Source organism: Siphateles boraxobius, unplaced genomic scaffold, assembly GCF_051911475.1.
Source record: "Siphateles boraxobius isolate OS27281-9 unplaced genomic scaffold, OSU_SipBor_1 7, whole genome shotgun sequence".
Classification (NCBI taxonomy): Eukaryota; Metazoa; Chordata; class Actinopteri; order Cypriniformes; family Leuciscidae; genus Siphateles; species Siphateles boraxobius.
The window spans coordinates 28,882,045-28,897,518 of NW_027509197.1; the positions used below are offsets into that span (position 1 = coordinate 28,882,045).

The 15,474-nt window shown below is 45.1% G+C and overlaps 1 protein-coding gene across 1 annotated transcript in view; it reads left to right on the forward strand.

The window, feature by feature from the left end:
• Positions 1–15,474, forward strand: part of lrp1bb (low density lipoprotein receptor-related protein 1Bb) — a 393,159-nt gene that overhangs the window by 232,271 nt on the left and 145,414 nt on the right. The window contains exons 19-21 of the mRNA XM_077217131.1: positions 10,110–10,190; positions 11,524–11,694; positions 13,904–14,083. Coding sequence (XP_077073246.1) covers positions 10,110–10,190; positions 11,524–11,694; positions 13,904–14,083 — 432 coding nt within the window. The remainder of the gene's footprint in view (positions 1–10,109; positions 10,191–11,523; positions 11,695–13,903; positions 14,084–15,474) is intronic.

Genomic DNA, 15,474 nt, shown 5'->3' on the forward strand with positions numbered 1-15,474 from the left:
GAGTCTCTTTCATTATCATCAGGAAAATATTTCATTATCATCATTCCTCCTTATGGAAGGAGGCACAGAGTATGTTTTTCCCCCCTTATACTTTAAATAAATGCAACTTAATTATACTTCTACAAGTTTGCTTTAGGGAATTTCTTCGGTACTTAGTTTATATCACTTTTAAAGGTGCTAGTGTCATTTTTTTCTTAAGCCAGAAACAAATCTGACTAAACTAAACCATTTTTAAATTCTGGACAGTTATATTATATATGTGTTTTCCTTTTTACATGTCAGTCTCATACCATCACTAGCTCTCTCTCATGAGAATTGGTTCACATCCTCTTTTCTGTTGACTATGCACAAAAATCAACATTCAAACATGTGATGCATGTTTCCCTAGGGTCCCTATACATTTATATGTGCATTTAAAAGGTCTGTGTAAATGCATATATTCATGGTATCATGGTTTCATTATATATCAATTCTCCTTCCTGTCATTTTTACTTGCTAAAATTTGAATTCAAATTCATGCTATGCAGTAAATGTAACTTTCTGGGTTTCTGTCACCAAATGCTGCAAATTGCTCAAAGTGCCATTGTCTTGGTTACCTCTGCTGTGTCTTCGGCTCCCTCAGTTCACTCTTTCACAAACACTCCCAGTGTAAGCAGTAATTAGAGTGCATGCCTGACTTCATTTAATCGTAATCAAGCTGCGCCGAAAGACGGAACTTCACCGGCTCCCACAACTCAACACATCTAAAACACTGTGACGCTCAGCTTGCTGTGTGCTAATTACCATCCTCAACGCATTTCAAAGCTTTCAAAATATGTTTTGCCTTCTTACAATATTGGTATTCCTGTGCAGCTGTGGCATTTTGGTATTAGCCATCACTACCATAAAAAACAGGAATAGTTCATCCAAATTTGAGCAGTTTGTCATCATTTACTCACCCTCATGTGATTCTAACTTAGAGATTTATGGATTTTTTTTAAATAGAAAAGAAATTTGAAATGCTCTTTCCCATGCATTGATAGTGGATAGTTGTACTGCCAAGCTAAATTACCTTTTGGGTGGTGTAAATGATGAAAACGTTTTCTTTTGGTGAAATTGACCTTTAAACAAGATCCATAAAGTCATTTGCTATGTCTCTTCAGTATTGACAAAATGCAGATCTTATTTTTTTACCATTCGAAATGATGAAAATTGTTATGCTGATATGTGGTCTTTGAATATGAGATATCATGTGTGACAGTCAGGTTGAGCCTAATGATGCTCCGATTCAAAAGAAACAATGTGTGGGATTTATTATCAAAGTAATCAAAAAATCATGAATAAATTTTAATTTTGTTATTATTATAACATTTTATTATTAATAAATGTGCATAATGTATATATTGTGGTATTCTAAGGATATAATATTTAAATATCATTAATATACATTTTAAAATTTAGTAATATTTTTGAAACCCGTTTCTCAATTTTACTTTTGCCGTAGTTTTGCCTTAGGGTAGAGTAGTAACAATAACTCTTGATGAATAAATGGGTTCATGGATGGGGAAAATGGTACTATAAATGTAAAACCGCATGTAGTTTTAAGCACATAGAAATTGTTGCTGCTGTTTTATTTAATTGACAACAATACTGGCTTGTTGAAGTCCTATCTAGAAGATAGGATTGTATTATAATCTAAAAGATATGAATTTGAACTGCCACTGTTTACTGCACAGATTCTTATAAGTGATTTTTCTCCCTTCAAATCAGATTTCACTGGGCAGAGTTATTACCCCTGCAGCCTCACTTCTTGTTGTTGAACCTGATCTATTGTGAAAACAGGATGTTGAAAGTAGTAATTGCCAAAGTCAGGGGACTGGAACACTCTGTTGTGAAATTTGGAAGTGGGATTTTCTGCTGTCAACAATAACAGCAGCATGTTCTGGGAATAAATGTTCAAATAAAACTTTTTTTTTCTTTTATTTGTTGACTCAACTGTAATCTTGACATGTAACAGTCTTCTCCTAGATTAGCAACACTTCGAATGATGTGCTTTCCAATGACTTCTAAGAGTTCTTATTTGTGCCGGCAAAGGTTTTATTTGTGAGGGGGAAAAACAATTCCCTAAAAGTAATTTTCTCTAGGAAGCCCTTGGGATCTGTTATTTCTGAGATGAAATCTCACGTGCTCAGTTTACTGCTGTTCATGTTTTGGAGATGTAACCCAGTGGAGCAGAATTGCATCTAAAAATGGTGGATGATACATACGCACATATTCAAGCAATTCTTGCTTAATTCAGTATTACTTTTCACCGGTTCTAACCCAATTACTAGATTATGGCCATCATTTGATGACAGTTTAATTGTTCTTTAATAAAGCAACATCAATATGCTTAAACTTCAAAGTGTCCTAAGCATGCATTTTAATGCATTTTGTTCTTAGATGGACTCTCCACTTCAAGACACACACAGACACAGACACAGACACAGACACACACACACACACACACACACACACACACACACACACACACACACACACACACACACACACACACACACACACACACACACACACACACACACACACACACACACACAAACACACACACACACACACACACACACACGCACCCACAGCATGTTTTATGGGGACATCATTGATGTTTGCAGCACCATATTTGAGTCAAATGACCAGTTACCCCCTCATTGCTGAAAAATTGAATGTATAGCGATTCAGTAAAAAGGCTATTTTATTAATAAAAGTCATGGGGTAGCCTTAATGACTAGTTTCTGTTTTCCTGGATGCTTCTGTATGTACAGTGTGATCTCTGTGTTTAATGAAAGGAGCGCAAGAATATATAGAACGGTGACGACTGACTTGAATTACCTGAGCATTAAACTGTTTTAATGCACACCTTCCAGCCAATCAGAATTTAGTATTCAGACAGACCATGGTATAAATACATGTATAAATAAGAGGAATTCTGGTAACACATTGTCTTGATTAAAATACGTTCTTTTTAGCATTTCATATGTAAATGTATGAACTGTATGCTTGCTCATTCAGTCCCTTCAAGCCGTGACCTGCTTGACTATGTGTGGGGGTTTCTTGACTGAGCTGAGAGACACTTTGAAGAGAAACGTCTCGGTTACGTATGTAACCCTCGTTCCCTGAGTAGGGAACGGAGACGTTACGTCGGATGACGACGAATGGGGTTTCGCTTAGAACACCTATCGACTTCGAGTATTACAAAACGAGCCAATGGCAAAGAAATGCTATGGGTCTGCGGAATTTGCATAGCGTATCTCCGCCTTACCTCGTGGGTATAAAAGGAGGACGCCGGCAACAGGCAGATATGTTTCTTCGCTGAGGAGCCAAGACTGAGCTCAGGCGATCCCCGCGGTACAGCGGAAAGTGGCAGGAAGACGTAACGTCTCCGTTCCCTACTCAGGGAACGAGGGTTACATACGTAACCGAGACGTTCCCTTTCGTTGTCACTCCGAGTTACGTCGGATGACGACGAATGGGGTTACCAGTCTAATCACGCCACCTTCTCAGCTGTCTTCCAGTGCCCTGCGTAAATCTGAGATCCCTGTCGTGAGACTGGCACGGACGAAGGACTCCTATTTAGCACAGGAATACCAAGGTACACTGGGGAGCATATCCCAAAGTTTAGGGGAAATATGCAATTACTGCCAACCCAGAGGGGGGGGACTTAGAGAATACACATATGACCCGAAGGAGACATATGGAGAACACTGGGGTGTCCAGCCGCAGGTGGAATAATTCAACCCCAGGGGTGGCAAGGTGGCTTGCCAAGGGAAAGACACATGCTCAAAGAGGCTTACAGTGGAAATACACATGTGGGGGTCGCTCAGAGGAGGGACCATGCACACGGGAGGCACCTAGCCGACGCACAGGCAATAGACACTGGCGCCAACGTCAGGAGTGCTGGAGGAACTCAGGGCTTTTCGGGGAAGCTCACCTGAGGAGAATATCGCACGTATCCAGTCCGTGGAGTGGAACGGCGAGCAAGCGAAGACACCTGAGCGGGTCCAGTACTAGCTGGTTGAAGCGAGTACATGAGAGGACACTGGCTCCACTCGGAGATTGTAGAATCTGGCGAATGTGTTAGGTGTCGCCCAGCCTGCAGCTCTGCAGATGTCTGTTAGCGAGGCGCCATGCGCTAGAGCCCAAGAGGATGCCACACTCCGGGTGGAGTGGGCGGTCACACCAAGGGGGCACGGTCGACCTTGCTGATGGTATGCCAAGGCAATGGCGTCCACTATCCAGTGAGACAGCCTTTGCTTGGAGAGAGCCTTTCCCTTCAGCTTCCTACCATAACAGACAAAGAGCTGGTCTGAGGTCCTGAAACACTGCGTCCTGTCTACATAGGCGCGGAGGGCGCGTACTGGACAGAGCAGTGCCAAGGCTGGGTCTGCCTCCTCCGGGGGCAGCGCTTGCAGGTTCACCACCTGGTCCCGGAAGGGAGTGGTAGGAACCTTGGGCACATATCCAGGCCGGGGTCTCAGGATCACGTGAGAGTAAGCCGGCCCAAATTCCAGGCACGCTTCGTCAACGGAGAATGCATGCAAGTCCCCCACCCTCTTGATGGAGGCCAATGCAACCAGGAGCGCTGTCTTCATAGACAGGAACTTAAGCTCCACTGATTGCAAAGGCTCAAAGGGAGCACTCCGCAGGGCAGTTAGAACCACTGAGAGGTCCCAAGAGGGAACGAGAGGAGGACGAGGAGGATTCAGTCTCCTCGCTCCTCTCAGGAACCTGATGATCAGGTCGTGCCTTCCAACAGACTTACCTTCGACTGGGTCATGGTGTGCGGCAATAGCGGCAACATAGACTTTCAGGGTGGAGGGAGACAGCCTTCGCTCCAGCCTATCTTGAAGGAAGGAAAGCACGGCACTAATCGAACATCTCCGGGGGTCTTCTTGAAGAGAAGAGCACCAGTTGACGAAGAGGTTCCACTTCAACGCGTAGACGTGTCTCGTGGACGATGCTCTAGCGGAAGTGATGGTAGCCGCCACCGTAGGTGGAAGGGTACTCAAACCTGCTTCGTCCCGTCCAGGAGCCACACGTGGAGGTTCCAAAGATCGGGACGAGGGTGCCATAGGGTGCCCCGTCCCTGAGAAAGGAGGTCCTTCCTCAGGGGAATCGGCCAGGGAGGTGCTGTCGCGAGGAGTACTAGTTCGGAGAACCAGGTCCGGGCGGGCCAGTATGGCGCGACCAGAATGACCTGCTCCTCGTCCTCCCTGACCTTGCGCAGGGTCTGCGCAAGAAGGCTCACTGGGGGAAACGCATATTTGCGGCCCCGCGGCCAGCTGTGCGCCAGTGCATCTGTGCCGAGCGTGCCCTCGGTCAGGGAATAGTACAGGGCGCAATGGGTCGAGTCGTGAGAGGCAAACAGATCTATCTGTGCGTCCCCGAACTGGTCCCAAATCAGCTGAACCGACTGGGGATGGAGTCGCCAATCTCCCGGGAGGGGCTGAAGCCGTGAGAGCTTGTCGGCTGCACAGTTCAGGCCTCCGGGGATGTAAATGGCATGAAGCGACCTCAGATGCTTCTGACTCCATATGAGGAGGTGGCGGGCGAGTTGCGACATACGGCGGGAGCGTAGACCACCTTGATGGTTGATGTACGCTACAGTGGCGGTATTGTCTGAACGGACTAGTACGTGTTGGTTCTTGAGCACGGCCCGGAAGCGGCGCAGAGCAAGACGTACGGCCAGCAACTCGAGGCAATTGATGTGCCAGAGGCGGCGGGGTCCTGTCCAGGAGCCCGCGGCAGCACGTCCATTGCACATGGCACCCCAGCCCGTGGAGGAGGCATCTGTCGTTACAACAACATGCCGCGAAGCTCGTTCCAGGGGCACTCCGGCCCGTAGAAAACTGAGGTCCGACCACGGGGTGAAGGTCTGACGGCAGGACGGAGTAACAGTTACTCGGAAGGTGCCGTGTTGCCATGCCCACCTCGGGACTCGGTCGCGAAGCCAAAGCTGAAGCGGTCTCATATGAAGCAATCTGAGCGGCGAACCGCGGCTGCAGATGCCATATGCCCCAGGAGCCTCTGAAGAAACTTCAGTGGAACCGCCCTCTTGCGCTTGATAGTCTCAGGCAAGTCAGCAATGGCTGAGTGGAGAAGGCGACCAAGTCCATACCGAGAAAAGAGCTCCTCTGCACGGGGCAAAGTCTACTCCTTCCCCGGTTGACCCGAAGGCCCAGACGAGCTAGGTGCCGGAGCACTGGGTCCCTGTATTCGCAAACCTGGTCTCAGGAGTGAGCTTAAGACAGCCAGTCACCGAGATAGTTCAGGATGCGAACCCCGTGTTCCCATGGAGGAACAAAGGCAGCCTCAGCAACCTTGTGAAGGCGCGAAGAGACAGGGCTAGCCCGAATGGGAAAACAGCGTACTGATATGCGCGCGCCCTGACAGCAAACCAAAGGTATGTTCTGAGTCGAGGGAGAACAGAGACATAAAAGTAGGCGTCCTTCAGGTCGATCGCTGCAAACCAATCCTGTGGCCGCACACATCCAGAAATGCGTTTGGCCAGGAGCATCTTGAACGGCAGCCTGTGAAGGGAGCGGTTCGGACCAGGATTGGCCGTAACCCACCAGACTTCTCCGGGACAAGGAGGTAGGGGCTGTACCCCTGGACCTCCTTTCGGCTGGAGGGACAGTCTCAATCGCACCCTTCGCCAGTAGGGTAGCAACCTCCGCTCTCATGATAGGGCATAGCCATCGACCAAAGTGGAGCGGACTCCCCTGAAGTGGGGAGGAGACCGTGCGAACTGAATCGCATAGCCGAGCCGATGGTTCGCGCGGAACAGAAGGGAAGCTCTAGGCAGGCTCCCAACTGTGCCAGCGGCGTCGAGAACCACAGACGTCCCTCCGGTGGTGCAGCGAAGCGGAATGACCGCCCCAGACCTGGACGGCATAGCGGCCCGGTGTGGGGGCAAGGTCAAAACCGCACCCTGACAGAGGAGGCCAGGGAAGGACCAGCGTTCCACAGGGGCCTGCTCTGTCAAGGGTCTGGCGACAGAGGGGGACAGGGGCGAAGCGGTCGTGGACGGCACGCCGTGTCAACCACCTCCGGGACAGAGGGGGACGAGGAGAGCACGGCATGTGGGCGGCGCTCTGTGTCGTCCGAACTCTCTGTGCTCAGAGACGGGAGAGTCAGTTCTTTGGAGAATAAGGATTCTTCCCCGGCCCTCACCCGGGGAAAGGAGTGGTCCTGCTACCAGCTCCTGGAAAGAACTGAGTCCCATCTCTGAGGAGCCCATCCCAAGAGCGCCGCTTAACCCGGCGTGTAGCGGGGGGCGGGGCTGGAGAGGACTGTTTTGGCGTCCGACAGCGGCCTCCAGAGCCGGCCCGGCTGAGCCGCGGGGGAGCGCCCACGGCGGTGGGCAGACCGAGGGACCTGAGCGGACGGCGGGGCCGTCGGGACAGAGTCAACCTCAGTCTGCTCCATCCCCGAGGAGCCCGTCTCAGGAGCGCCGCTTAACCCGGCGTGTAGCGGGGGGCGGGGCTGGAGAGGGGCTGTGGCGTCCGCCCGCGGCCCCCAGAGCCGGCCCGGGTGAACGGGCGGGGTGGGAGCCGCGGGGGGGCGCCTTCGGCGGTGGGCAGACCGAGGGACCTGGGCGGACGGCGGGGCCGTCGGGACAGAATCAACGTCAGTCTGCTCATGAGCGGCTGAGAGCTGTTGGTCAAGCCCTCAACCGCACCGCCGGAGAGGGCGACCTGGGATATGGGAATGTCGGACAGACGGGTCCGTGCGACACCAGCACATCAGACAGGTTCAGCCACAGAATGGTGAGCATCACCTGACCCAGGGAGCGTACGGCCACTTTCGTCGCTCGGAGAGCAAGGTCAGTGACGGCGCGCAGCTCAGTGAAGAGCCCTGGGTCAGTCCCGCCCTCGTGCAGGTCCATGAGCATCTGGGTCAGCCATGGCATGCAGAGAGGCGGCTGCCAGTCCCGTGGCACTACAGGATCTCGCCACAAGCGTAGACGAAAAACTACAGGCCACGGGCGGGTGCTTAGGATTGCGCCGAGAAGAAGCACTCTGAGGACACATAGCATCGCAACAGAGCGTTCAGCCGGGGGAACCCCAGTGTACCCAAGGGCAGCGGCCCCATCGAGGGGAGGAAAGGCGGATGAGATCAGCGAGCGGTCCTGAGAAGACAAGGGGGTCTTCTAGGACTTCGAGATCTCATCATGCACGTCCGGGAAGAGAGGTATTGGGGTTTGCCACGGACGAGGGTCGGCGGCCTTACCCAAAACCAATCGTCCCAGGAAAGCATGGCCGTCATCTCCGGATCAGACTCAGGCACAGCCGTATGCACACCGGAAGGTGGCAGCTGTGACGAGCCCTCACTTCCAGAAGACTCAAGCCCACCTAGTGATGCTGCAACAGACATGGCATCTTCCTCTGTAGCTTCAACTGAAACACGCGGGCCACCAGAGGGTAGACTCGCGGAAATCAGCAGTTCACTAGCGGGCACCGTCATTGAAGAGGGGGGCTGGGGTCACGGACACGTAGTCGGCGCCTTGTTCCAGACCGTAACCCTCAGGTCACCCTGGCCACCAGCCGAAGATCGGGGGGTGGATGAGGGGACTCTCACTCTTGCGAGTTCACCGAGTCTCGACCTATATATGACGCGATGATCACGTTCCCTTGCGAGAACATGAGTCACCCACGAGCGCTGTTCAAGCATGATCAAACACACTAGACAGCGCTCGTGCCCATCAGAGTCCGATACCAGTCCGCTGCAACCAGAAATGCACGGGCGAGCCGTCTTTAAAAAGACGTGCCGCGTGCGAGCTCTTTTATGAGAGGAGAGAAAAAAACTCTGCGATGTTGAAGCGCACAGGGAGACACACACACACTGGCAGATTACTGCACAGATCAGCAGGCACTGTGAGCTCGCTGCAGATCGCCGTCACACCAACACCGGAGAGAGAAGCTCGTCTCGTAGAGCGAAGTCAGAGATGACTGTGGAGTGAAGAAATACTCTTGGCTCCGAAGCGAAAACATATCTGCCTGTTGCCGGCGTCCTCCTTTTATACCCACGAGGTAAGGCGGAGATACGCTATGCAAATTCCGCAGACCCATGGCATTTCTTTGCCATTGGCTCGTTTTGTAATACTCGAAGTAAATAGGTGTTCTAAGCGAAACCCCATTCGTCGTCATCCGACGTAACTCGGAGTGACAACGAAAGGGAACAGATGTTGTTCCTTCACTGTGTGTCATGTCACTATTCCTAACATGCTTATGAGCTCTAGTGTATTCACGAAAACGGTGTAACGCAGTACGAGACAATATATTTATGTTCATAAGCTCGTGCAGATTGCATTCATCAAAAAGCTTGTAAATGCGCTGGTGCCTTTTTCCATTGTAAGGCATCATAATCTTTAAAAAGAAAAATCCACTTTCACCAAAGGGATCGTGATCCACAGGTTAATAGCAAACCTGCTGTAACTCATAATGTTGAAACAATAACCTTTTGATATCTTTAAATCAACGCTAGTGAAGCGCACAAACCGTCCTATCACTTCGCTGGTGTGTTATTGCTTCCTGGTGAGCTCTTATTGCCTCTGACTGTTTTCCACTGCATCTGTGAGGTCTCGTTTTCCCTTTGTTTGTGATTTCTTTTCATTAACCTTAGCTAGAAAATAGCAATAATTCACTGTGACATTTTACATGACCTTCAGGGTGTCGTGGTTTCCGCAATACTACTGTAGCACTACAGTAGCCGTACAGTAGCGTACCGCTGGGCTTTTTACACGACTTGTGTAAAAAAAAAAAAAAAAAAAAAAAGAATACTCCTAAAATGCAACACGCTGCAAGAGAATAGTTACAGGTTCAAGTTCGCCCCCAAACTTGCAAGAAACTGAAATTTCCTGAGGACAAAAGAGCCTCCAAATTTAATCTATTAGCATGACAGAGCAATCTGTGCCAGGACAAACTTCTTTTGCAATTTTTCAAAGCTAAAAGCTAAATGAAAAATGGGTTTTCTTCTCCGGTGTATCAAAGAGACAATGATGTATTGGATGGGGTTCAAGCGTCAGGGTTTTTGCTGCAAACGTTTCTCACGCTCTTTGTCTCTGCTCACAGCGTTCCCAACCTGCGAAGCTCTCAGCCAGTTCAGCTGCGCTAATGGGAGGTGCATTAGCATGAAGTGGCATTGTGACTCAGGTAAGTGTATCCAGAAGTAAGAAAATACTTTACCCATTTGCTTTACTTGCTCTTCCATTTGGCACTATGATATATTAGCCTATATTCTTGGGAGCTGATAAAAGAAAGCCCGGCACTTTAATTCAATTAAGTCCATTGATCCTACTGTCCAGTCTTTTTTGTTGCACAAGAAATGCATCACATTAATAACCATTAAATATTCACAGATTATTTTATCTGAAATATCTCCATTTCAGATCAAGGAGAGAGTAAAATACCGACCTCTATAATAAATTGAAGGCCCTCAAGGTCTGCAATACGTTATTGCCTGAGTGTGGCAGTCAATCAACAACAATAAAACATGCTCTTTTTATGTGTTTTTCTTATTTATTTTTCTTTTTTTCTTTTGTTTCTCAAATGTGATAATTCAGCCAAGGTCAGCATATGGTGGTATTTCTTATCCAGGGTCAGGGCCTTCATATACCTTGCTGATATTTCAGTACAAAATGAGGCTTGGCGTAATTCAATGCCCTGAAGACTCTTGTCTGAAAAGCTCCTGTGGTGTATTGTGCAACAAACCATGAGGCACAACAGGGTTAAAGACCCCCTTAAGGAAAATGTCTCATTTTCTGGTACCAAAGTGTATGACGATCTTAAAATCTATTTATTTTTTATTGTATTTTGTGATGGAGCAACTCAATTTGTGAGACAATACATGCTTTTAGAAAAGCCCAACCTTATACATTGCTGTTCAAAAGTTAAAGTAAGTATTATTATTATTATTATTAGTAGTAGTTGTATTTACTAAATTAATACTTTTATTTAGCATGGAAGCATTTAAAAGAGACACTGAAGACATTTATAATGTTACAAAAAAAATGTATATTTCAAATGTGATATTCAGAAACATTCATAAAAAAACGTATCATGGTTTCCAAAAAAATATTAAGTAGCACAACTGTTTTCTATGTTGATATTAAAAAAAGTAAAATAAAGTTTCTTGAGCAGCAAAATAGCATATTAGAATGATTTCTGAAGGAGCATGTGACACTGAAGACCGGAGGAAAAAAAATACAGGAATACATTTAAAAAAATATATATTTATTTTAAAACATTTATTTTAAATTGAAATAATATTTCACAATATTCATTTTCTTTTATTTTTGATTATAAAAAATGCAGCCTTGGTGAGAAAAAGAGACTTCTTTCATAAACAAAAAAAAAAAAAAAAATGTCTTACCAACCCTTAAACATTTGAATGATAGATTATGTGGACACCACACTGTCAAAAGTTCTCTATTGCAAGTTATTCGGATATTAATTATGCATGACTGTACTGTATTTGTGATTGTAGATGATGATTGTGGAGACAACAGTGATGAAGCAGGCTGCATTCACTCCTGTGCAAATGGCCAGTATAAGTGCACCAGCGGCAGATGTATCCCAGACCACTGGGCCTGCGACGGGGACAATGACTGCGGGGACTTCAGTGATGAAAATGTGACTTGTGCTGGTGTTGCCCCTGGTAGGACATCACCTTTCTCTCTTTGCCAATTTAATAGGGTCCTTTGGGATGTGCGTTTAGGTAATTTTGTGCTTGCGGGATGATTCTTGTAAAATCAAGCTCTGTCTGCACTTTGGTTGGCCGAGGTATGCATGTGTCAGACGGATATATTTTGCTCTGTGAGCAGAATTTTTTAAGTTCTAAAACCTGTATGAAGGCCACTGCATTTTGTTCTATTTGATCATCTGCACGCCGTCTAGATTTGATTATATTAGATAAAACTTTATTGGCATTGTGCAAAAATACAGCGCCAGTAAAATATAGGTAGCATCTAATCAGAAGTGCAAATATTAATATAGCATATAAATGAATGATAGTAAACTGCAAATGAGGTGTAAATGGCATTACAGTATTCAGCTAATGATCCGAGAGAAAATCATCATGTGCAGCGTCTGTGTACCATCGCTGTCCAAACTGTAATCAAGACCATGAGATGGAGATACAGTATTGACCAATTTGCCATCGTAACCATATTTAACAATGAAAAAAAAGTGTTGTATTTGAAAATTCTGAAAAATTGTCTTTACATCAATCATTGCTGTCATTTCTGAGTACTCTGGTACTTAGTTACAGCGTATGCCATATAAACACATCAGAGTAATCACAGAGCGTTTAGAGAGGTCGAAATTCCCTGTTGTGTTGATTAAAAACGCATTTGTGTTCGTTTCTGTACATGACCAACTTAACCAACCTACGGAGTGGTTTCCAGAGAATCTGTTTAACACGACTAATTAGCAGACTAACAAAGAGCCGAACGATAGCGATCAAGTCAGTGTTGCTTGTAATTGCCTTGGTGCAATGTCCCTAATTTGGGGAACACAAGTTTAAAACTTTCTCTCTTTTCATACACTTGACAGATCTAATCTTATCTGAGCTCACTAGGGAACCACCTTACAGATTTGAATCTTTTAATCTGCTGTAATTACCTCTGAAAGCTGAGGCCAAGTCCTTCAATGCTTTCAGCTCACCGGCTTGTCACAGAAATGTTGGAGCCATTCATCAAATGGGCTCCTGACAGTGGTTCTCGGCTCCTGTCTGTCTCTGAGGGTTTGTCCAACTCATATCCTTCCACGGCAGGGCTCACATGCGCTGTATGTGTAAAGTGGAGGATACATTGGTAACTCAGCATTAGCCTTAAGCAAATCAGGGGGCCCTTTAGTCTTTAAGGGTCCGTAATGTTACCAGCTGTCTTTTTCAGGAGGCCATTTGTTTTGTTTGAATGCAGTCTGGGGATTGAGGCAGGTTTTGTGTGTTTTGAAGTATGTATTTAACTCCTGTCGATAGACAGGGTTCAGAATGAATCAGAAATTGATATGGCAGGCTACAGTAAAGAAGCCTTTTCTTTTGTGCTTGTCCTAACAAAAATTCTGGCCCCTGTCCTTTTCGTTGACAGCGCACAGACACTTTAAGTATGTGCCAGGGTCGGAGAAAATATTTAAATATGTAATAATGTGACAAGAAAAAATATTGTAAATAAAATAAAGTATACTTGATACATCTCAGCCTATATTATTAAGGCTAGCTGAAGTAATTTAAACTGAAAGAAGAGTTTAAAAAACATTTATGAAACCTTGTTTTCTTCATTTTATTAGCCTTTTTTTGTTTCTAATACATTCTTAATTGTTCCATAAATTAGTCAAATATAAATTTTAAGTATTAATTAAATATTGTTAGAAAAATGTTCTTTAATTCCCAATTGATTTCAATATTATCTTTATTAGAAGCGACATAAATTCAATAATTGACTTTACATCTTACAATTAGCGTTGTGTGTTTGATTCACTAAAAAGAACAGAATCATTTGTTTGGGACTTGAACTACACTTGTCGTTATCATTTGTGCTGTGTTGGATTATTAATTTAAAAATCTTATAGTCAAGTAACAATAGCACCAGCTAAATGTTTGTTTAAGTGCACATAGATTTCAAATTTGACAATTCTTGTTTTTTATGCAATATTGCATTATTTATTATAATGATTTATCCATGCACATCATATTTTTTTATTTTATTCATGTGCCTTCATAATGTTTCATCGAAATAACTGGAATTCACTGGTCATGCTGTAAGTGTTTAATTCACTGAAAAGTAGCAACTCATTAGAGTCTTTCAGTAATTGGAGCACCTCAGGCCCAATCTGTTTTTTGGGGGGGGGGGGTTTGTCATGTCCAGCGTTGCCTCCTGTGGAATGCAGTGGAGAGGAGTTTCACTGTCGCGCTGATGGGACCTGCATCCCTGAGCGCTGGCGCTGCGATGGGGATAAAGACTGTGAAGATGGCAGTGACGAAACCAACTGCAATGGTGTTAAGAGAATATGTGATCCCCAGGCAAAGTTTACCTGCAAAAGCTCAGGTAAGCTTTCCAGGTGTTTCTCAGTACCAGAAAGTCTGCTCTGACCTCACTTTTTTTTTAACACTGACCTACTGCTATATTTTCCTCTTGTGTTCAATATTACATATATCAAATGTGTTAAATTCTATGAAGCAGTGTGTGATATTTTATGCCATGATGTCATCTTTAAGCTTTCAGTTATCTTTGCCTCTTGCAAATTGAGTCGGATGATAAATCCAGCCTGTTTTTCGTTACGTGGTGCAATCCTTTGCAATGTTAGAATTTGTATTTATCCAGAATGACTGAGTTGAATGGTGTAACTTGTGAGCTTGAATGATTTGTACTTTACAGTGATTTCTATTTTGGTAGCAAAGCCATTATTCCATGTTCAGTGTTAGCTATTATGTAAAACTAAAAAGGTGAGATATGCAATGGAAAATGAAGACATCTCAAGGTTTTCCAAACGTTCCTCGATCTGCTATTGGTCGGTCAAACAGACAGTCCCGCTCTTAAGTCACACCTTTGGTTGAGCCAATTTTGCTGTGTTGTAACAAACAGAATAACGTTTTGCTCACACTACAGAGACAGTGTTTACACTTTTCATGAAATAAACCTATGAATATTGTAGCTTTCTTGCAATCTTTTCAGCAGATAAAGCTGCAGAACATGTTGAATGCATTGGGGTGGAAAAATGTCACATCTCACCTCTACACAAAAATGATTACATGCAGTGTTTCTTTTGAACATATTTTGCTGTAATTTGTATCTATCTCAATTTTTTTTTCTCCACACAGACCATAGTGAAATCAGTCAACATGGGGCTTTTTTGATGTAGCAGTCACCCTAATTGTAAATGATTGCCTTGAAAAGACATCTAGAGCCAAACCATAAAAGAGCTCAAGAATGTTTTGTTGTTTTGTTCCAATCCCTTTTGATGTAAAGAATGTGCTAAAATGCAAAGTACACCCTTTCCGGACCACTGCACTGCAGACCGAATGGCAAATCCCATATCATTTTGACAGGCTCAGAAAGTGTGTTCAACTGTTTATTTGATCATGAAGGTAGACTGAACACAAGGAAACCTGACTGCCAACCTGACTGTTTTTAAATCCTCGGTTTGTAGTGTTGCAAAGTTTAAAAGTTTGTGGTCAGTTTTAAGATTTATTTTTATTTTTAATAAAGTCCCCCTGTAGTCAATAATTGTATCCCTTAATTCTTTGATCATCAAAATGGCATATTTAAATGTTGTTGTTTTTTTCCTGTGAAAAAATGCCTTAAATAGCTGGAATGTAACCCTACATTTCTATGTTCTTTTTCACAATCTCAGAGTCAAACCATTTAAAAATCTGTATTCTTAGAAGCGCTTTGAACAGCTTAGAACGTCAGTGGAGAAACGCATATAGTTCTTCATT